This window comes from Athene noctua, chromosome 2, assembly GCF_965140245.1.
Source record: "Athene noctua chromosome 2, bAthNoc1.hap1.1, whole genome shotgun sequence".
Classification (NCBI taxonomy): domain Eukaryota; kingdom Metazoa; phylum Chordata; class Aves; order Strigiformes; family Strigidae; genus Athene; species Athene noctua.
This window is the reverse complement of record NC_134038.1, coordinates 43,788,766-43,812,863: the sequence shown is the minus strand read 5'-3', so window position 1 is coordinate 43,812,863 and position 24,098 is coordinate 43,788,766. Positions and strand designations below refer to the sequence as shown.

Genomic DNA, 24,098 nt, shown 5'->3' with positions numbered 1-24,098 from the left:
TTACTTTATTAAAATACCGTATTGACAAAAGAACAGAATGCAATTAACAGCCTGCTAGACAGCATTTCAACTACCCTCTGGGGAAAGGAAAAAAATTATCCTTGAGAAACTAAAAGTTCTTACTAATTAACTTATTTTATATTCAATGGCCAGGCTCTAACACAAAAGAAGAATAACAGCTAATGGGAACTACAACCAATCACAGAAATTCTAATGAAATGGAAAAAATGGCCCTCTGAAAGATATTTAAAAATTGTAATGAGCAAGTGATTCACATCAGAAAGTCTACAGAACATCATAATATTTGCATAATATAAATTACAATTTGCTTTAAAGAGGTACAATTACTTTCTCAACTCAGTACAGCTATTAAAACTCACCAAAACTTTTTTTCAGAAAGAAATTAAAATTGTCATCAATTTCAGGACTGAAAACTGTAACTTCACAGTTTTAGCTACACAGCTTCAGAAGGAAGCCATAAAAAAATCTTTAAGTTTTTTTTTAAACAACATAAGCTAGTTTATGTTAATGTTTCTTTAAAATACAAAGAACAAGCTAGTAACAGGAATTGACTATTAGCCATTGGAATAAGACTATCTAATTCTGACTACTGCATTGCAGTTTCTATCTGGGACTTGCAATTAATTTGAAAGATACCTCTACCCCTTCCAGTAAAATAATATATCCGGATAAAATGTGACATGACAGTGTCGTCCATTACCAGAACAAAGTTTTTAATATAGTAATATATGGCCAGTGATAACATAACTAATATGAATGTTAGAAGCCATTAACAGCTTCATTGTATATTATTTTAATTATATTACAAGTGAACTCAAGACATTTGCAACTAACAAGAAAAAATAGAAAATAAAAAGATTTAGTGTTATTAATTTATGTCTAACTAAGTTTCAAAATTTTTAAAGTAAGTTTTTCAGAAATGTTAATGAGAGGTAGCTAGTTATTCCCTGGAAGCACATGAGAATTTACTTTAGTGGGTTATCATATGTTACCGATTCAGATATTGCCACCAAAACTTGGAAAGTGTCCTGAATATTCAGTTTAAATAAAGAAAAAGTTTAAATAAAGAGATATGAGAACAGGTAACAGATGGCATAGTCATTAACAATGACCTTCATATTTAATAATTCTTTAGGCCCCATTTTCCAAACCCTGACTGAAATAATCTTGAGATGCACAAGTAGCTACACTTGTCAGCAACTTCTCTGCAAGACATAGTAAAACATGAAGGTAAAATCCAAAAAGCTTTTTCCTAGTAGCAGCATAGGGAGGAATAACATCTAAAATCTATAAATAAACAACAAAATCATAAACTGTGACATTTTAAAAGATTTTATCACAAGTGACAGAAGAGCATAACACTAGCTTCTTTGTTATACATGGTTTTTCTCCTATACAGTATGATACAATTTGCATCATGTGTTATTATCTCTCTATTGATAATCCCAACAAATTATAGATCTACTAATAGTACATGGAACAGTTCCAAATACACATTTGACCAGAGGTGATTTCCACAGCTCATACTTAATATGGAAATGAAACTACTGAAATTATTTTTGCACTTGATTCTACTCGATATCTTAAAGACATAGACTCTTCTTATCAATCGTAAACAATACTCTTAAATACGATTAGACTGTAATTTAGGAACTTTTGTCAGTAACAATTTTTTGGGCAAGACCAGCAGGTTACTAGATGGATGTCCCTGAACAACTTTACCTAATGACAGTGTTAACATACCTGTAAGATAGTGCTCGACTGTACCAGCTTGCTCCAACAGAATCAAACCCAGGTTCAAAATAACAAAGGATTGTATGAACAAAGTGATCAGAGTAGAACACTTCTGTTAAGTTTGGCTGGTGTTACCATCTCTTGACAATATTAAGTACTTAAATATTGTTTTAAAATAAAATTACTCAGACATGCACTTTTTTGAAATAGGCATTTCAAATGGTCATGAACCTGTTCTTAGTTTTTAATACTGGCAACAGATTATCACACTTGGACTTGATGTTAATATTATCATCCAGTCATTCTGCACTTCCAGTTCAGTACATAAACTTACTAGAGCTAGGTATAGAGGTCTGGACATTCTCTTTCACTGTATACTCTTAGAGTTCAGTAAGTATTGTGATGGAGAACGTTAAATTCCTTACAGAATTTGTTGTTTTTAATATAAAGGAACACTCCTCATAACCTAGATGGGTATGCATAGATTCATTATCTTCATAGCATACTCTGTATACTCAGCTACTTGGCAAAACAATCATTATTTCCAAATCCCATATTATAACTGAAGAGTATTTTATTCCAAGGCCCAAATTTGCTTCTGTATATAAATTGTGACCAACTCAGCTGTGTGGTTTAACATTCTTTCAGCAACATCTGAAAGCAGTCTTACACTGTAGCTCACTCAGCACTCACAAGCCCTTTGCTGGGCAGCTTCCAACCCCCCCTGAAAAGCTACTGGTAACCTAGCATGGCTCTAAAAGCCATAAACATCTAAGGATTCACAACCTTACTTTGATTTCTTCTCATGTTTCCCATACATTCTTAAAACATAAGTTCCAATAGCACTGAACTTAAATAGTACATGCAGCCTGAACAGTCAAGAAAACTTGCCTAAATTCAAAATGTCATTTATAAAAATAACTCACAAAGACTTCAGCTCTCTGAGTACAATGCTTGGTACGATTAACAGCTGTCCGCTTCTGTTGCCATCTTTGATCCATACCATTTTACATGCACTATAAACAGCATAATCGAAACTGATTTCTCAAGCAGCTCAACATATGGTATTTCGTATTCTTCTGAGAAAGTCAAAACTAATGATAAAACAGAATAAGAGTACTTTGTAAGATTCCCACCCATATTTCACACAGCCCAGATACCCTATCTTCCACAGTTACAAGATTTTAAGTTCTAATGAATTACTAAGCAGTCAAATGAGAAGTGAAACATCTGCCCTACTATGATTTATTACAAGGTTTACATTACAATCAAGGAGAATTTAACCACTTAAAAGTTTTGAATACGAACAGTGCTGTATTTTCAGGAATAATTTGATTTTATGTAAGTGCACAACCACAACTATACGAGACCTGGGACAATAATGTGCATGCAATGTCTGCCCTGTAATAAAAATTACTGCATGAACAAAGGTCACATGTCACTGCCTCAAGAAGGAAGTATTCAATTATGCTAATGTCAAATACATGCTATCTACTTTCCAGTTCCTTACGTTTGACTTCACCTGAGGCAAGCAGCCTCAGCTAGATTCTCTGAACTGTCTGAAAACAATCTGAATGTAGCAAGCCATCAAAAGGGGAAGATCCACCATGCTCCAGCTGTACATTACTGCATCAATTTCTGTGCAGGGAACAGTAACTGCAAACAGGCTGGACCAAAGAACTGATACAGCTGAAATTTAAACCAGAAGAAATGAACAAAACAAATACTTTCCAGCTCTGGTTGCCTGGATAACCACTTGAGCATGAGCTGCAGCACAGGAGGGAGGAAGGAGGCATCTGTGCAGAAGGGAAGCCAGGACCACCCCTTTCAGCAGCACCCTACACTCTGATTGACCAGCCATGACCATCAGGCACCACAGACTTATTCCAGACTTCTACAGCATGAACACTGTCTGGTCCTCAGGCAGAAATAATACTCCTCATGTTTCACAGTGTTTGAACACTTAAAGATCAGTCAGCTATAAGTAACAATATAGTAAGGCAAGAGCTATAAGTAACAATATAGTAAGGCAAGTTTGACTGACTTAAGATACTGTGTTAAAAAGAAGACAGAAAACTATTTTTATTGTCTCAACAAATAACAATTCCTTTGCTCAAAGGACAGCAATATATAGAAGGGTCAGGCTTCTCCCCAGAAAAAGCAGCATCTGAAGGCACTTGCAAAATTTGAGAATTCTGTAGGAAAAAGTAGTATTTCTTCTACTTTGTTGCCTGGACTAAGTCGCAGTATCAAAAATCTGAACTTTAGAAAAAAAACCTCTGATAGTTCTTTTTTAAAAAAAAAAAAAATAGATAATAACGCGAGAGCTAAATCACTCAATCCAGCTGCTGCTTTTAGAAGTCTTCAGAGTAACTCAAGTTAATATGCAAGTCCATTTCTCCACTTCTGTATCTTATCACTTTTATGCATTGGATACAAAACAGCTGGACTTAAAGTTCTAAGTGGAAATTTAAACATAAACAATACATGTTTTTCACTATTTATCAGTGAAGTCCAATCAGAACTTTTACAAAGTATGCATGTAATTTATAAGTCAATATCATGATTTTAAAAGTATTTTTATCAGCATATCTAGTATTACCTAAATTTAATCCCTAAAACTAACCTAATTAGTATTATCTATTTTTTTATAGGCAGGTTAAAGAAATATGTCTGCTGTAAAGGTTGTTGCTTCTTACTAGAAGTTAAAAGCTGTGACAAACTGTCAATGTCCACATAAATGTACTGTCAGATGGATACAAAGTAATTTCTACACTATTTACAAGAAAGTAAAGTATCTGATAAAATACTTCATGATTAATAAAAATGAGGCTGACTTCAAATGCCAGAGGACTTGGACACCTCCTGGTAGTCAGCATATTTTTCTAGACAGAATGGCAAATACTTAATTCAGTAGAAAATGAACCATTTTCCATTTCAAAACTTTAAGCTTCCTGAATTTTTACGTTACATAAAGTTAGATACAGAGAAAGAAAACAGAGTACAATACAGCATATAAACAAAAATACCTGAATACCGTTTGAGATTTTAGTGTTTTCAAATACATTAAAGTTAGGTATTACAAAATACCCTTGAATAAAACCCTGCTAGCAGAAAGGTTTCATTAACTGTATTCACTGCTTTAAGGGAAATTAAAAAGTATTACTCAATAATTAGCAAGTTGTTTAAAACTATGAAGGTTTTAGAAAGCACAGATCTACTTCTCACTACTTTTAAGTTCTAACAGATTTTTAATGTCAATTTTTAATTGTTTTTTCTATTCACAAATCACTTTATAACCAAACTTCAAAGCCTCCACACTACATGAGATTTTGCACAAGTTCTTCAGTGTGCCTGTTCTAACTGACAAAGGAAATAGTCAAGAACAGGTTCGTTAGTGCTTAGTACTGCAGTACAGTCACTCTAGCTCAACAGCAGGCAATGAGACTTCAGAAATGAGTCATGTCACAGAAGCTGGCTTCCTACTGCTTGCCAGACCCAGTAAAAATAAAACTTTTTCTCTGAACACACTTCCACAGCAATACACTGGTGATAGTCAAAAACAACTACTTCAGTGCAGAAAGTTTCAATACTTACAGAAAAGCAGAAATACATCAAAAGGAAGGCGGTGTCAAGAATTTGCATCAAAATTGTGTAGAGTTTAAACATGCAAGAGCAGGGAAAGAAACTTTATGTCTCCATACCTAACAGTTTCTTCCAAGACTTGATAAGAGATTTTGCTAAAGATGTAACTTCTTCATCTGTGCTTTGCTTGCGTATCGCATTCACTGACATTCCAATTCTGGTAGACTGCAAGGGAAATAAAAATATACACTATAGAAGGTGACATGAAGACAATTTAACAAGTAAACATATATAAAATTGTACTGTGACACTTTTTTAAGAAGTATCTTTTTTTTTTCCTCTTCAGTTTTTGGGGGAGGGGGGAGGTTAAGAATATTAGGGTGTAACGCCGCAAGCCTTTACAAAACTTACTTTGACATGGACGGTTTAGAAAGAACTACAACAGTACTACCATTTCTATCCATCACAGAATCGGGGCAGGGGGGGCAGCACATAGGCAGGCAGGAGTGTTAAGAGGAGTCAATCGGAAGATTTTTGCTCAAAAAGCATTTCAAAAAGTTCTGCAAAACTACTTACCTAAACTAAGTACAACATTCAAAACATCTCACAATGTGAAAATGATATATATCTTCATTTTATATAAAGTTTTTTAAAAAGGTTCTAGCCTCAAAACCTTATTTTTCAGTGAAGTAATGACAACACAATATTTTGCATGATCAGAAGCTTGCCAACTGCTTCAGTGACTTCATACTCTTAGAATTCCTGTTTAGTGGCTATGGAAGAAGCTGTAGTATCAGTTGGGAGTAATAATTCTGGCAATACTGAGATTCTTTAAAATCTTAAGCACATAGTGTTCTGCTTTTAGATAGAAACAATAAAACTAGGCTACCTCTCTGAAAAGGCCAAGATAGTAACAGGGTTTAAACCTTTGGCGCTACTGCCACCTATAGACTGAAAAGGAGATTAATTTACAATTCACTCCTTTTTAAGACTCGGGAGATGGAGTATGTAAATTTAGCTCAAGAGAACAGAAGTTTCATTTTAGAAGACTACTAACATGTTAATCTAACAAGTAGAACATTTCCACACTTTTAGTTTCACAAGAGGAAAAAGGGTTTAACAATACAAATTAGTATTTTATTATCATTTTGTATTTTGATTGATGACATTTTTTAAATTGCTCTTAAAATGCCCAATTTTGTGGCGTTTTCCATTTATGGGACTCACTAACAAATTATTCTACTTACTTTTGCAGTAGTGCATCGTAAATTTCCTTCTCCTTTAAAGGAAAATTTAAATCTTTGTGGCTCACTAAAAATGGAAATGATTTGTTCCTGTAAATTACTCCTCACAACCCACACAACACTTTTTGGGGCACCATGTATGTGCTAAATGACTGGAAATGTACTGAAATATTCAGTAGCTATTTCAGCAAAGGAAACACATCAAATAACTTCAGGTCTGAGCATCAGCTCTAAAGACATATTTTGGATTAAAACAGATGGCTACTCACCTGTAACTAAAGTGTTTTGAGATGGACTCTGCTCACTCAGACTGGCCACCTCTCTTGACATTTTTAAAACATACCCTCAACATTATGTTCAGATAAGAAAGAATAACACATGCTTGGAACTCCATAAAATACTCACCATGCCTGAATGAGAAAAAAGATCTACAAAAAACCCAACCCTCCATTGATAACTGGGCACAACCATAGCCTACTCTCATCACCCAAAAGACACCACCTTACAGACTTACTTGGGTAAGTAGAACACAAAAGCTCAAGTAAAACTCTAAATTAACTGGATAAATTAATTTCTTCTTCTGATCATACACGAGAAACAGATTATGGTAGCTGTCTAAACTGCCAGCTTTCTTTAGACAATACATAAACATAGTTAATTTGTTTGCTTTATAAAGCACTTGATCTGGCCTCACCTAAAGAGAGGTCAGTTTATTTGCCTACAAGACAACACAGGTAATCACAAAAGATCAGAGTTATATTCTCAAAATGACTGTGATCACAAACCAGCTGTCAGCATTTGAAATTTCTTCAGTCTTTCAGCCTACAGAGCTGTTCTCATGAGAACCATTTTCAGTGGAAAACTCCAGTATTTTTGCCTAGCCCGGTGTAACCTCTGGAACTGCTTTATATTTGTGCCACTCCATATGTGTGCAGGTGTATGACAGTTCCTCAAACTGTCCAAAATGCATTTTTAATGGATTCTTCCTCCCAACTTCAAATTCTAGAGAACTTTTAATCTGCTTTCTGAGAGTAAGGAGGCTCAGAGACAGTGTAAAACTGTTGTTTCCACTCGAGGCATTCAAGCTGTAGGCCAAGCAGCCTTCAGTTGGTATGAGCAACTGTTAGCATAAGTAACCTATGACTGAACCTGAAACAAAGCACGTGGTAGCATATGTGTGCGCTGCGATCAGCTGGATGACCTGCTCAGCCTGGTGGCAGAACTCAAAGAAGAGGTTGAGAGATTAAGAAGTATTAGGGAGCGTGAACGGGAAACTGACTGGTGGAGTAACACCCTAGCACCCCTGAAGCAACAGGAGATAATGGAAGCTCAAACGAGGCAGGTAATTCCCCATCCTCTTGCTATCAGGCAGAAGGAGGGGCCCTAAGAGACAAGGGAGGCTGGAAACGGGTCCCTGCTCAGGAAGGCAGGAAAATCCTCTCCCCACCTCCCTCACCCTCCATGGTGCCCCTTCACAATAGATTCAGGGCCCTGGAACTTTTGAACAAAGAAGAGAAGGAGGAAGAAAATGAGACAAACGAAGGTCCACCAAGGCCAGGTCACTTCAGACCAGGTATTAAAACCATCTCTGAAAAGAACCCCAGAAGAGTCATTGTAGTGGGTGACTCCACTCTAAGGGGTGTCGAAGGCCCCATATGCAGACCAGACCCGCTTCACAGGGAAGTCTGCTGCCTCCGTGGGCCCCGCATCAAGGATCTCACAGCAACACTCCCTACCCTAGTGAGTCCGAAGGATTACTACCCTCTCCTGGTTTTTCAGGTAGGTAATGATGACATCACCAGGAAAGGCCTAAAGCAATGAAGAGAGACCTCAGGTCCTTGGGAAAACTGCTTAAGGGGTCGGGGGCACAAATTGTGTTCTCCTCCATCCCTTTGGTTGGGGGGATGGATGAGGAAGATTACAGGAGAATTCAGCAGATGAGCGAGTGGCTCCAACACTGGTGTTAACATCAGGGCTTTGGATTCTTCAATCATGGGTTGGTATACAGGGCACCTGATCTTTTGACATTAGACGGGATGCACCCGTCCCGGAGAGGGAAGGGGATTTTGGGGCAGGAGTTAGCTGGGTTCATAGACAGAGCTTTAAACTACATTTGAAAGGGGAAGGGGCAAAGCATCAGCCCATCTGAAGTGCATGTATACCAATGCGCACATCATGGGTAACAAACAGGAGGAGCTTGTAGCCATGATGAAACAGGAAAATTATGATGTAGTGGCTATTACAGAAACATGGTGGGATGTCTCCCATGACTGGAGTGTGCCAATTGATGGGTATAAGCTCTTTAGGAGGGACAGACAGGGAAGGAGGGGTGGTGGGGTGGCTCTGTATGTTAGGGACTGTTATGATTGCTTCGAGCACAGGTGTAGTGAAGACAGGGTGGAGTGTCTTTGCATTAGAATCAGGAGGAAGGCCAACAGGGCAGATGTTGTAGTAGGAGTCTACTATAGGCCACCCACCCAGGACAGAGAGGTGGATGAGATATTTTATAGGTGAAATCTCACAATCACTTGTCCTTGTGGGAGACTTTAGCTTCCCAGACATCTGCTGGAAATACAACATGGCAGAACAAGACCAGTCCTGGAGATTCCTAGAATGTGTGGGAGACAACTTCCTGATGCAGCTGGTGAGTAAACCAACCAGAGAAGGTGCCCTGCTGGATCTCCTCTTCGTGAACAGAGAAGGGCTGGTGGACAACGTGGAGGTTGGAGGCCGACTAGGGCACAGCGATCATGAAATAATAGAGTTCTCTATTCTTAGAGAGGCCAGAAGAGGGGGCAGCAGGACTGACATCCTGGACTTCAGAAGGGCTGACTCGGTCTTGTTTAGGCACCTGCTTGAAAGGATTCCCTGGGAGACTCTCCTGAAGGGTATAGGGGTCCAGGAAGGCTGGGCGCTCTTTACAAAGGAAGTGTTAATGGCTCAGGAGCAGGCGGTCCCCAGGTGCTCTAAGAGAAGCTGACACCAGAGAAGACCACCCTTGCTGAACAGGGAGCTTTGGCTGCAACTCAGGGAGAAAAGGAGAGTTTACAGCCTTTGGAAGAAGGGGCTAGCCACTCACAGTGATTACAGAGAAGCTGTGAGGCCATGCAAGGTGGAAATCAGAAGGGCTAAAGCCCAACTGGAAAATAAATTTGGCCTCTGCAATCAAGGATAACAAGAAAAGTTTCTATGTCAGTAGCAAAAGAAAATCCAGGGAGAGTCTCCATCCCCTGCTAGATGCAGGAGGAAATTTGCTAACAAGTGATGAGGAGAAGGCTGAGGTGCTTAATGCCTTCTTTGCCTCAGTCTTTAATAGCAAGGTTAGTTGTATTGATGAAATCCAGCCTCCACAGCCAGAATACAGAGACTGGGAGAACGACCCCCTGCAATCCAGGAGACAGTCAGTGACCTACTGCATCACACATACACAAGTCTATGGGACCAGATGGGATACACCTGAGGGTGCTGAAGGAGTTGGCTGGGGTGCTCGCCAGGCTACTTTCTATCATTTACCAGCAGTCCTGGCTGACCAGGGAGGTCCCGACTGATTGGAAATTGGCCAATGTGACACCCATATGTAAGAAGGGTCGGCAGGATGATCCGGGAAATTACAGGCCTGTCAGCTTGACTTCAGTGCCCGGGAAGCTGATGGAGCAGCTCATCCTAAACACCATCATGCAACACATGAGGGACAACCAGATGCTCAGGCCCAGTCAGCATGGGTTTATGAAAGGCAGGTCCTGCTTGACAAACCTGATCTCCTTCTATGACAGAGCGACCTGCTTATTGGATGAGGGAAAGGCTGTGGATGTAATTTACCTTGACTTTAGCAAGGCTTTTGACACTGTTTCCCACAGCATTCTCCTGGCAAAAATGACTGCTCGAGGTTTGGACAATCGCACACTTCGCTGGGTTAAAAACTGGCTGGACGACTGGGCCCAGAGAGTTGTGGTAAATGGGAGTTAAATCCAGCTGGCAGCTGGTCACGAGTGGTGTCCCCCAGGGCTCGGTTTTGGGGCCACTCCTGTTTAACATCTTTATTGATGATCTAGACGAAGGGATCGAGTGCACCCTCAGTCAGTTTGCAGATGACACCCAGTTGGGTGGGAGTGTTGATCTGCTCGAGGGCAGGGAGGCTCTGCAGAGAGACCTGGACAGGCTGGAGCCATGGGCTGAGGCCAACTGGAGGAGTTTCAATAAGGCCAAATGCTGGGGGCTGCCCTTGGGCCACAACAACCCCCAGCAGCGCTACAGGCTTGCGGAGGAGTGGCTGGAGAGCTGCCAGTCAGAGAGGGACCTGGGGGTGCTGATTGACAGCCGGCTGAACAGGAGCCAGCAGTGTGCCCAGGGGGCCAAAAAGGCCAATGGCATCCTGGCTTGTGTCAGCAATAGCGTGGCCAGCAGGGACAGGGAAGCGATCTGACCCCTGTACTCGGCACTGGTGAGGCCGCACCTCGATTCCTGGGTTCAGTTTTGGGCCCCTCACTACAAAAAGGACATTGAATGACTCGAGCGTGTCCAGAGAAGGGCAACGAAGCTGGTGCAGGGTCTGGAGCACAGGTCGTAGGAGGAGCAGCTGAGGGAACTGGGGGTGTTTAGTCTGGAGAAGAGGAGGCTGAGGGGAGACCTCATCACCCTCTACAGCTACCTGAAAGGAAGCTGCAGAGAGCTGGGGATGAGCCTCTTTAGCCTAGTAGAAAGCAACAGGACAAGAGGGAATGGCCTCAAGTTGCGCCAGGGAAAGTTCAGACTAGATATTAGGAAGCATTTCTTTACAGAATGGCTTGTTAGGCGTTGGAATGTGCTGCCCAGGGAGGCAGTGGAATCCCCATCCCTGGAGGTGTTCAAGAGTAGGGTCGATTTGGAACTTAAGGATATGCTGTAGGTGGGAAGTGTGCTAGGTGAACGGTTGAACTAGATGATCTCTAGGGTCCTTTCCAACCTAGATGATTCTGTGATATGGTGATCTCTAAGCCAGACCAAATGAGAAAACATAAGGAACACAGTCCAGAAAGAAAAGAAACCACTAAAGCAAGCAGAGGTGTTACCAACTTCAAACTGTAAGAGAATATGAGGACAGCAAATTGGTGAGCACCTGGACCAAAGCAGAGCCAAGCCAAACCCCTGAATAACTACCTCCAGGTTCTAAGGTCTCCCTGGCTCTCCAATGAACTGGCAAGAAGTCATTAACATGGACTGTACACCACAGCCTAGTTCCACATCAGTGTGCGTAATTCCCAATAAAACCTGTTCATTAAAATAAAGACTGTCTCTCTTGCTCTTTAGCTGTGTGCTATCCACAATTAGCACCACAGACATGATGCCTTTAATACTGAGTGGTTGCTAAACAGATTTGCAATTCTGACCACCGGATAAATCACATGTGAGGAAGGCTACTGGCTCCCTGCCTAGCTGAGCAAGGATCAGCTTGCTTACATAAAACTCGTTAGATATGACAGTTGTATTATTGTCTGTAACCACTTCAGCTTTCTCTGGAAAAGAGGCGAAAAACACACAAGCACAAGTCCAAACTACTGACGTTCTCTCCCTCCTATTCCACATACCTGTAAAATTTTTCAGGGGACCTCACCAGCTCAGACTGAAGCAACAGTCATGTTACAGGAAAAATTGCCATTTCTCTTTAATGGAACAATCATATCAGCTAACAGTGCTTTTCTCAACGTAGCCAGTTTTCAAAACTGCTTAAACATGTATGCTTTTCACTTGTGTCTTGTGTTTCATCTGTTGAAACACATCAATAGATACCTCAATCTACACAGAGGGAGTTAGTGCTCCCACTTTCTCCTGATCATCACCCTTTTTGACATTAGCCCACTAATGATCTACTACCAGAGCAATGCATATGATTACTTTGCATTTCAACTGTTCTCTGAGTCCTCCATTGCTTAAGCAATGAGGCTAACAAAAAATTTACGGCAGACTTTACCTATTTATAAAACTCTCAACAAAGATAATGTAAATTTGAGTCTAAACGTGGTGCTAAATGCAACCTTATGCAATGGAACTGTTTTGAATCAGCAGTGGATATTTAAGAAAAACATCTTAACTAATCTACAGTCAATCTGCTATGCAAGAGTACACCAAAATACCAGATCCCTTTAGACCTACTATAACACAGATAATTCTTCTTTACAAACTCATACAGTGCCCACACCAATACAGATTAAAACCAATCTTTTACTGGAAATATTATTTCACTCTAAAAACAGGTACCCATCATATGGATGGGAATAAATACGCTTCTTTCAAGTAGGATAGAAAACTGGACAGAATTAATATGCAACCCTATTATAGATTAAGTCAGAATTACACAAGCACCCAAGAACGCAGAGAGCTGAGTTTGTTTGTACTTAGCAAGATTAAGAGTCCTTCTCTATTGATAACTTTATTAAGGTTTTTGTCGCAACTAGGAAAAGAATGTTATCTACTTGTACATTCTCCAAATCCTCACAGTTGAAGGCTAAAATTGTTTTGCTCTTCTCTGTAAAACTTCTTCTAATCTCATTCTTCACACTAAGCAGAACAGGTTTGCATAGCAGCATTTACAGAATTTCTGGAGCACAGGCAGATATATTTTTCATTTCAAAGGCAAAAAACATTATGGCACAAATACTCTGTATTAAGACCTGCACAAAGAAACTCAGAAGAATCAGGTTAACAGAGGGTTTTTCTGGATGTTGTTTTTGTTTTGTGTGGGGCTTGAAGAGGGGTTTTGGTTCAGGCTTTTTTTAAGGAAGGAGGTTGGACATAGGGGAGAAGGTTGCAGCAACAAATCAGCCATGCTCATTCATGCATTAAGGTAACACTTTCAAAATCCTGTTTTCTGTCACAAACAGTATTAGCAATAACATACCACATACATTCTGCAAATATTTAGGATGCATACATCAAGAATGACATTTCTACTGACAAGATTTGAACTTTATAGCTAATACTTTATCTATGACCATTAATTGAAAAAAGTTACTTTTCAGTCTCTTCCAATTTAAGTGGCTATCAGAGCAAATCAGGTCTTACATTTACTTCTGCCATTTGAAAATTTTCAGAGATAGGAAATAACTAGCTATTTTGGAACAAAAGTTGTTCACTGAGGAATTACATGATAAACTCTATGTTAGAGATGTAGAGACAAGTAAAATTAGAGAAAGTATGCATGCAAGTGAGAAAGATTGTATCACACCATCACTCCTGTCCAGGGGAGTAAAAGGAGGGGAAGAGGAAGAGTACAATTACCTTAAGAAATTCACTACTCAGAGTTACCTGGGGGGGGGGGGGGGGGGGGGGGGGGGGCGGGGAAGGAAATTGTCAAATACAACTCACCTGAAGGTATGAACTATGCTTCTCCTCACTTAACAATCCCAAAACAGAACTAACTATGTAAGAAAGTATTAGCTGTAACTGGGTGCATTCTCCTTTAGAAGGAAGAAAACACATCACATTTGTGTTAGTAAGAACCTAAGACTGTGTGTAAGGTAAATTTATAAGCAGCTCTTCCCCTTCGTCCACAACAAAATTCACTATTTTCAACTTAGAAAGCTAAGCTTTAAGAGCTAGCTACTGGAAGAAAACACTTAAGATAAGTGACCTAAATCAAGGTGAAATAAGATTAGTTACCCTATAATAACACTGATTCTTCCAAGGAGTTTCTACATAGGGATCTACTTTAATAGTGCTACTGCATTCCAAATTTGCTGGCTTCACTTTCATCATTATGAAGTTAATATTTGCAATATAATAACAGTAAGAAAATCATACCTGTAACAATTCAAGGGTCATGGGAATATTCTTAAGCTCCTTCAATAAATCAAGAGCTCCAGCCTGCAAAAAAAGAAAAAGAGGAAAAGTAAATTTAGTGGCAATTGGATACTTTAAATATAATATCAATATAATCCCAGACTGGATTCAAACCATCAGTTCCCAGTTTATCTACAGAACAACTCTAGCACAGGAAATGTTCTGCTCCACAAACTCTAAGCATTAACAGGCCTTAACTCAGAAATCAAAGTATTCACACAGACTAGAGAATTTCTATTCCATATAATTCAAATGCCAGTTAAAGCATTCTGTCAATTACTACTTCACCAACACACATCCTCATGAAAACAGTCTCAAAGGTACTTCACTTAACAGCACCAGAAATAAGCCAGACAACAGCAGTAATTTTCAGTTCAGAACAACTTCACCTGTTTTATCACAAGAACCTGAAGTTGAGAAGCTCTGCGTACTCCATGCAGCACATATAACTATATATATAAAACATAAATAGCCAACATTCTTAACTGTATTTGCAGTGGTGTGGTAAAACAAGTTTAGTGGTTTAAAAACTGTAATCAGATTACACTATTTTACTAGACACAACTACAGTTTCCCCAGCAGAAAAGACAACTTTGTGAGTGTGTCTACCAACAAACACCCAAATAAAAAAGTTGAGCAAGACCTGCTTTCAAGTCTTATTTTCAACTATTAAGTTTAAATATTAATTCAATGAAATACATAGATCAGGCTGCATAGATTAGTGTGGACACTCTTCAGCCTATACCAGACTGACCAAGCATCAACACGTTCCAAACTAGAAGCCAGAGCCCATCCTAATGTGCTATAACATCTGGGCTAATGCACCTGTTCTGTTCAGCTGTCATGGGTTTTTCTTTTTTCCTTTTCCCCTGCTAAGACCATAAGGAAAGGTACAAAAGAATACTGTGTAAACAGCAACTCTCTAGATAGATGAGTCAATTTCAGAGATTGTACCGTTAATAAACTCTGCATACAGCTACCCTAAATAACAATTCATTCCTTGGCAATGCTGCCCTTAAAGTTTTCATAAATGTGAGCTCTATAATTTACTTTAACCTCTACATTCTTGGATGATTTACCACCTCTACTTCAGCAAAGCTCTGCACCATCCACTTCTTACTGTGCAGACTACAGCAACTTCCTAAAGGCTGAGATGATTTTGCTGTCTTTCAAATGCATATGGTTCTGAATCTGTGACCTATGAACAGTAAGGCACCAACTGCCTTCACATATAAGAGGCCACTCTACCCAGGCTAAGACCATTACCTTCCCACTTTTTTGATTCATAATCTTTTTTCATTTGGAAATAAACCCCACAAAATTTCCATCTTGCTAATCTTTGGAATTTGACTACTTTTTCTTTCCTTACCTCTTTCTCAACCCATTCAATTTTGTTTAATATGTGTTTTGCTTGCCCTCAGTTTTAAATTCTCCCTAATCAACTTCTAACATGACACCTGTTGGAAGGAAACTCCTAATCTCCTGCTGCATCTGCAGGTCTTACAATTTAACCACTGAAGATAGCACATAAAATAACCACCAAGAGGCTAAGATGAAAGTGGAACTTCTGTGTCACATCCAAACAGACACAGCTTTGGACACTTGCAAATGTCTGCTACAACCTCCCTTTTTTAAAAAAGATCTGATAGCAAAGAAATCTCTGAAAAGAAACATTTCACTATGTCCCACATCTTACATAAACACAATTCACTTATAAAACTAAAGTTTTATTATTTTGTCATCATAGCAAAAAGCCTTATTTAACTTTTATTCATGATACACAAAACTTCTCTGGTTTTAATTTTAGTAGCAGTGATGCAAGACTGAGAAGTGTCATGCTGTTTTCAGGTGCTAAATTGAGTTAGCACACTAAACCATTTATTTCTCTAAAGTCATAAGCATGGTTTCTTCTGTGCAAACACAGATCCAAGTAAAGCAAGTTAACTATCTCCACTGCTACAAAACAAAATCAAATTCAATAAAATCTTCTTAGCCAAACCAAAACAAATGACAAAATTACAATCCAGTAACACTTACGTCCAAACCAGTTATTACCAACTGTACACAGTATGATTTAAAAATACAGATTACTGTAGTATGCAATTTCAGCATACCAATGATACTTTAATGCAAAGTACCACTCTCTTCATCTCATCTTAGAAATAGTCTAGTCAAAACTTCTTTGCTTCTAAAATCCCTTTCTAATTGTACATGTCAAAACAACTGTATTATTCCCAGTCTAAACATTTCCGAAAATTAATAACTTGATATATAGGAGGTTAACAAACCATGCAACAAGTAAAAAAACCCAGGTACTCACTACACAAATGTTACCTACATTTCACAGATTTCTGTACCAAATTACCAACATTTCTAATGCACTAATGCATTCTAAGCCTTCACTCTTCTCTAACCAATTATGTGTACCAAGAAGTAGAAGCCTTAAATTTAAATTGAGTTTGAACTCACAGTAACTAAACAGTTTTTCATAACCACTTTTCTTAGTATAAAATCAAATGCCCTTCTTTCCTCAAAATCAGAGTGGAAGTTGCACAGTAAAACTTGTAATTCCTATTTTTCTAATGTAAGACTTCTCCGTTTAAAAAAAAAAAAACAACAAACAGCCATTAAGAACATTATTTTTAAATCTTCTTTTAAAGGCATTTCTATAATTTTATAGAAAATGAATGGCAACGCCCCGTTCCACTAGGCTTGTTCGCATCCACTTTACCTTGTTACTTGAATTAGCAGGTCAGCTTCATACAGATTTAGTAGATTACTCCTCTCAGCTTTCTCTCAGTTGATCAGATTGTAACACCAGAATGATGTTCTATATTCATATTTTAAAGCTATGCTTCAGATGATAGAAAAAGGAGTACATTTCTGAAGACTGCAGAACTAACCAGTTACAATTCTGTTCTACTTAAGGGAACAAACGTTTAATGACATGGACAGTTTTACAATTTCTTCACTAAACTTACTCAACTGTAATTGATTCTTTTAAATCCATGAATGCAACCTCATTTTTCATACCTTAATGAAAAAAAGTGTATTTACACAAAACAAAAGCTATATGGAAGGCACTACATGTGTTCTAATCCAATCAGTTATTCTGAAGGAGTAACAACTATTTCAAACATGCAACCAATATTAGAAGTAAAAGAAGAAATATGTATCTCACAGTATATTAAATACAATGTTGCATTACTATTTCCTCCTTCAAAACAGAAGAACTGCATATATCACTCCACTAAAATAGTTATGAAACCTGCACAGCTACAATTAAATCTTTAGTCAGGGCAAATCACCAAGAGTCTGACTCAGGAAGGGTGTCTGCACAGCCTGCCTTTTCAACTCTTCAAAAGAAACGCCAAACAGCACTTTGCCCCAAGCCACAGAGTCACCTTTTATACGAGGGATGAAGCATCTCTTGCCATCTGAGTCTTGACAACTTCAGAGTGAAAAGGTATCAAAGCTTATTTTTTTTTCTTCCTCTTTTATTGATGGGTTTCATCAAATCATTCTCATTCAAAGACACACATCAAATACCTGTTCTTGTTGAGTATAAATGAAAAATGAATACAAGAGGTTGTCAGGAACATCATTATCCAGCAGGTGCTTATGTAAGAATGCATTTCTCAATTCAGTTTCATCTTTGAGAGACAATGAAGTACCTCTTCATAGAGATGATCTTAATTTTGCTAAAGTTAGCATTTTAACTGCAGGGCAGGATTAAGAAGGAAATCACATTGTGCAATTAAAGAAGAAATACCTTATAAATGACAAAGAATAGTAAGAAAAACACAGCGACGTCTCCTGGGTTAAATAGTGATGTGCTTCCTCTCCTATCATACAACTAAGGGTTTTATCATGGTACACACATGCACTTTGGATAAACTGTCAGATCTCCACTACTGGCCACAGAGGCAGCTCAAGTCCTCAGCCTTAGGTTTTTGAGACTGCGTCAAACTAACAACAGAGCCACTCGTGTGCAGTAACGAGCTAGAACAAACGAGCTCTTCTCTGACAAAGTACCAAAACACAACTGCTGCTGCCCAGGCTCTAGTTCCTGGGGCAGGGGTGAAGATGAAGAGCCAGCCGCTGGCTCCAGCCAGGCACAGCCCAGCCCAGCTGTGTACGCTGCCTTTGGCCACATCAGACCTACGCTGACCCCAGCAAAGACACTGCGCTGCTCCCTAAAGCTTTGAAAGTCAATGAGGTTACACACGCTAGAGCATGAATACACGTGCCCAGCTGCTGCAAGGTGCTACATCCAAACTCCTAAGCCTCCCAGACCACAGAGAAATACATCATGGTCACCAGGATCATCTCTGGCATGGCTGCAGCACAGCTCCCCAGCACCAACACTAGTTCCCATATTACCTGGGAGTTGCTTTCTTTCTACTCCCAGAAGTCTTCCAAGTAAAATGTAATTGACTGCACTTGATCATTCTCATTACCACAATATTTAAACATTTCACACTATGTTTTCACTCTTTCAACATCTCATAGGAAAGAGCCACTACTTAAACTTTAGAATCAGGAAAGTGAAACTGAACTTCTTTGTGCTGAAAAGCATGGGGAATAGAAATAAAAAGAGGGGACAAAGAGGAAAAAAATAATCAAAAGAGTAAACGCTGGTTGTAAAAAATTCTTTTCACTAGACAAGGGTCCTGCCTCCACACTGTATCATTACAGGGTTCAAATATATCAGAGCTAAACAATACAATATCATGGAACATCCAAGAACTCTAAAACACAGCAAAGCATGGCCTTTGTGGACTTGAGATGAATTTGTTTGGATTTCTAATGAAAAAAATTTCATTTGTTTAATGCAATTAGTATTTCTATAAATATGAAAATCTTAAAAGTGTTACTTATCATTTCCAGTCTTAAACAGCAATAAAGACTTCTAAAAACTGACATTCCACACCACTCAGTTCTGAACTATCACTAATATCAAGTGTTTAATGCACTATCAAAACATACAGAAAAAACCCTTAAATTTATTTACTAAAATAGTAGCTTGCAAGAAAAACTGCAACCACACTACACAAGTTACAAGAGAATGACAAAGTACCCACCTGAAAAAGAAGCAGTAAACCGAGTTTACAATTTACCCGTATGCTTTTTTATGTGTAACCACAATCAGGTATTGGGCCACTGCTGCACAGTCAGATTTTTTTTTTTTTAATGTCTTCAGAGCAATAGTACAGATGTTACACATTATCTCAGTAAGTTCTACATCAAGGGCATACATGAGAATAACACTTGCGCTAACCTAACTGAATTCTACCTAACTCTATCTCCATTCTGAGGCTAAAGTTATTCCTTGAATTAATAAACACATTTAAAGTGATATTCGTGCTTTGTTTCAGGTTAAAAAAAAAATAATAATAGTAGCGGCTCACATCCCCTTACTTGCTTCTGAAGTTTGCCCACACAACTCAGGCCGCCCTGCCGAAGCAGAATTAGGGTTCTTCATTCATATTTTAAATAACTCCACCTTTTTTTTATGCTTGAAGGCGAAAACAATCCATCTGGAGGAGACCGCCTCCGCAGGCATTCTCCTCTAGCCAACTGGGCTTCCACATCACATCCTACTCCTGAGCGAGGCCAAGACTGAGATTTTAATGAATGGGAAGCGGAGGGAAACGCCGTTCAGAGCCGCGGCCGGTGCCCGGGCAGGAACCTCCTCCGGGCCAGAGGCGCCGGGCTCGCCGCCGCGCTGGAGCGGGGGGAGGCGCCGCTCCCTGCCCGCCGCCGGGGCGGGGAGCCGGCTGACAGGGCGAGGGCCCCCCCGCAGCGGGGGTCAGCGGCTCCACGTCCTCCCTCGGCGAGGCGCTGCCGGGGGAGCCGCCGCGACCCCTCCAGCCGCGCGGGGCGGCGAGGAAGCCGCCAGGCAGCGCGGGGACAAACGGAGGCGGGCGAAGGGCCCCCGGCGCCGCGCGGCGAGAAGGGGAAAGGCCCCGGGCCCGCTGGAAGGAGGGAGAGCGGGGTCGGCCGGGGCTGCGCCGGGGCCCGCGGAGGCTCCGCACCGCCCAGCCGCCTTCCGTCCCACCCCCGCTCACCGCGTTCTTCTTCTGCACCATCTTGTCCATCTTCTTGGCGATGCGGATGATCTCGTCCTCCGTGGTCATGGCTGCGGCGGCCCGAGCGGGGCCCGGCGCAACGGGAGCCGAAGCCTGACGGAGCGGCGCGGAGCAGACCCGCCTCGCCTCCGCTCCGCTCGGGGCGCGGGAAGCGGCCGGGGGCGCCGCCGAGCTCTGCGGGCAGGAGCGGAGCCAGGCCGCGGCGCAGCGCCCCGACCCAGCAGGCAGAGCGGCGGCGCCAGGCAGCGCGCGGCGATGGCCGGCGGCACGAGCCAGGCAGCGCTGCCGAGCGCCGAGGCGACGGGGCGGGGCCGCGGGGCGGCCCCGGCTGGGGTGGGGGGGGTCGGCGAGTCCCGCAGCCACTGGTACACTTGGAGTCACCACCCCGTCCCCCCAAAACCCCACCGGAGGAGAGTTAAAGGCGCTGAGCTCTTAAAATGGCTCGCCCTCTCCAGCTGGCGGCATCGCTGCTCCCGCTGGCCTGCGGGCACAACGCGGCAGGCACCGCAAAACACGGCACCGGGAATTCGCTTCCCGTGTTCAGGCTTTTCTGCAGCTGTCACACGTGATTCTCTTAGCTTGAAACAGGTGGGAAATACCCTCTTCCCTGTAATGGAAAAGGTGTTTCTTAAAGTCTCTCCCAAAAGAGTTGCTTTGTATAAAACAGAGCGAGGGTTTCAAATTGCAGGTTCAGACGAAGTTCAGGATTTACCAGTTCAGTCAGTACGAGGTTGGAGATAAACTTTTGCTTTGGCCAGGTATCACACTGTAGTGTGCCACAGTGGTTCTGAATCTTAATCCGAATCTTGGGTATGTTCCAGTGGGACATACCACGCTTATAAAGTCTGACAAATTTATATTATGTACCATCAATGAAATTCTGTTCATCAGTTGAGATACATGCCTTGTTACTGTGATTTCGCTGTTGAAAAGAGCGGCATCATTAACCCGTTTTTGCTGTAAAATGGAACTGTTTACTTCAAGAAAATGGTAAGCATATCTGAAGGTTGCAGAAAGATTATCCCCTACTAAGATCCAGGAGAGTGCTTACACATGCTGCTCAAATCTATTATGAGTAAGCAGCTGAATGCTGTGGATGCCCATGTTGTAAACCAAGGACTGTAAAATACGTACATCTGGAGAAGAGGTGAGATAGGCCTTTTCCTTGCAATGACACTCAAGGAAGCAATTACAGCAGGAACTCCCACTGCACTTATGTGTCACGTACTTTGTGGCAAGACTGTCTTATGTTTTGATGCCATACAGAGACAGATGGTTTTCAGGCACTTCTACATCATGCTCAATACACACAGTGGTCGCAGCATCTGCCAGCTGAAGGCCTGCACATACAGAGACATATTAGAAACAATTAAAATTTGGGACCTGGATAGGATCTTCCCACAGGTTAGATCTGGGCCATGAACTGGACAAGCATACAGAAACTTTGCAGCTTTTTTGTTTGTTCTGCCCAAGGTGGGGGGGGGGGGGGGGGAACAAAGGAATGATTTCTTAATGAAAAGAATAACTTTTATTTCAGGAACATATTTTGGGGAGGGAAAAATATATAGCAGTGATGGCCACACCATTTAAGGGATCCTACCAGTTCAGGTTTAATTCCATTTTGTCTAGATGCAGTAACCTAGTACCTGTAATAATCAACTCAGGTTAAATAAGATGCGAACCTCAAATGAAGTTTATCATCATTTTTCCCACAACCACATCACTGATAAAAGCAGTTACAGTGTGTTAGCAGCTGAGAGCTATTGCTACACTATATGGTAAACAAGCTTGTATGTGTCCTACAGTAGGTGCAAGTTAGATCAGGGATAATGATATCAGAAAACTCGAAATTTCAAATCAGTCAGTATGGTTAGTTTGAACATACTTAAGTTCTGGAATGAAGTCTTCCAGTATTAATTTCTTTAAAAAATACAATTCAACAATTTCTTCATTGGAAATGCATGGAAAGAGTTAAAAATGCAGATTAAATCTATTAACTTACAAAAGGTATCACGTAAGGAAAGACAATTGTAAATTAAATACTACACAGCACTTATGAAAGGCCTGCTGCAGAACTGTAAGGGGAAAGCACATCACACTTTTTTAACATCTAAACTAATAAAAGGAGCAGCAGAGAAATATTTCAGCAGGGAAATCAAAGACTAAAGAGATGGTAATGCACATCCTTTTTTGCTAATGGATGCCTTAAAACTAAATACAGCTCACATTATTTGTACTGTATGCTATGATATCAGAACAATACTCAATTAACTGCACCAATACTAACCTTTATATTAGCTGCTCTATCATCCCCAGGACAGCAATTCTTTATTGCAAAGAAATAACACTGCCCCCTCCGTGGTTGTTCGCTTTTAGCTGATTCTAAACCTAGCAGCTTTGTACCACATCAATCTCTGCTATAACACACCGCTCTAAGTCCCAAGAACAGTAGGAGAGGGAAAAGAGATCAAACAAAAGTTACACTATGCAACCTTTTACTTTCTGTTTAGTTTCCTTCTCTTAAATAAACCCATTGGAAAGAAGAAATAACACACTATCTGTTGCACAGCATTTTCCTGTTACAGCATATTCTCGCCATTCTTTTGCAACCTTTTCTAAAAGGTATCATATACCTGCTGCTGCAAATATCCTGTGTCTAACTTGCTAGAGCCTGTCATTTGCTGACCAGAGGACCTTCCACAATACTGAGTTAATAGGCAGACAGCTCCCCTAAGAGGGTGCACATACAAAATGTAGATTTCTACAAACTAGTCTCACTTGATATGAGACAGCATCTTAAGAAATCAGGAGAGGCGAGGGGGGCAAACAATAGCACACACAAAATTCGTAGTGAAGGATCTATGAACTCCTATCAAGGCACTTAAAATCCTCCATTTTCAGGACTGACATTCTATATGGAAAAAGCTCCTCTAATCAAATGTTAACACAGCTATGCAAAATATAACAACCACAGCCTTCCAAAAGGTTTTATGTAACCATGTGTTATACCCATAATGCCTCTCCTCTTTATTTGAGCCATCAGTGTAACAATGACTTAGGTCAGAATTTCAGTTGGTCTTAATCGCCCAACTGATCACTGACATTTGCAGGGGAAGAAGCAATGAGTCCAACCACAGATACATGAGGGGAACTGTAGCAAATGGAAGTCCTGATTCCTCGTAACGACAAGATTTTCCTCAAAAATTTCTGAAACAGTAACATGCATCTTGATTAGCTGTTTCTATGGTTATTCAACAGATGGGTTGGGTGGGTTTTTTATTTATATCCTCACACTAGCTCTAGATTATAATGGTATGGCCTGAAGTTACACCAAGCATCATTTTCAAATTCCAGTGTTTGTAGTACGTTATTAAGTTTATTTTCAAGATGTCTTCACTTTTTTCAACTTAGAAGCAGTAACTGGAGGCACTAAAATATTAAAAATATTAAAGAAAATGTTTGGGTTTTTTTTTATTTTTAAGGTCACATTATTAGACATCTCTATCCTGGGGAAACCTCTTATTTTTTGTACAGAGACTGAAAATCCTGAAGCCTTTTAAAGATCCCCCCAAATAATTTTAAATACTACAACACAGCTAGCAATTTT

General features: G+C 40.4%; 1 protein-coding gene across 2 annotated transcripts in view; it reads right to left on the bottom strand.

Moving 5' to 3' along the window:
• The window catches only part of TCEA1 (transcription elongation factor A1), a 31,999-nt gene extending 11,256 nt beyond the window's left edge, over window positions 1-20,743 (bottom strand). The window contains exons 1-3 of one of the 2 annotated variants that reach the window (XM_074898946.1): window positions 20,471-20,743; window positions 14,361-14,423; window positions 5,460-5,565 (exon numbers count right to left, since the gene is read on the bottom strand). In XM_074898946.1, the coding sequence (XP_074755047.1) occupies window positions 5,460-5,565; window positions 14,361-14,423; window positions 20,471-20,539 (238 nt within the window). In that variant the 5' untranslated portion in view covers window positions 20,540-20,743. The remainder of the gene's footprint in view (window positions 1-5,459; window positions 5,566-14,360; window positions 14,424-20,470) is intronic. The other variant, XM_074898948.1, reaches the window with a different exon arrangement.
• Window positions 20,744-24,098: the final 3,355 nt, after the last annotated feature.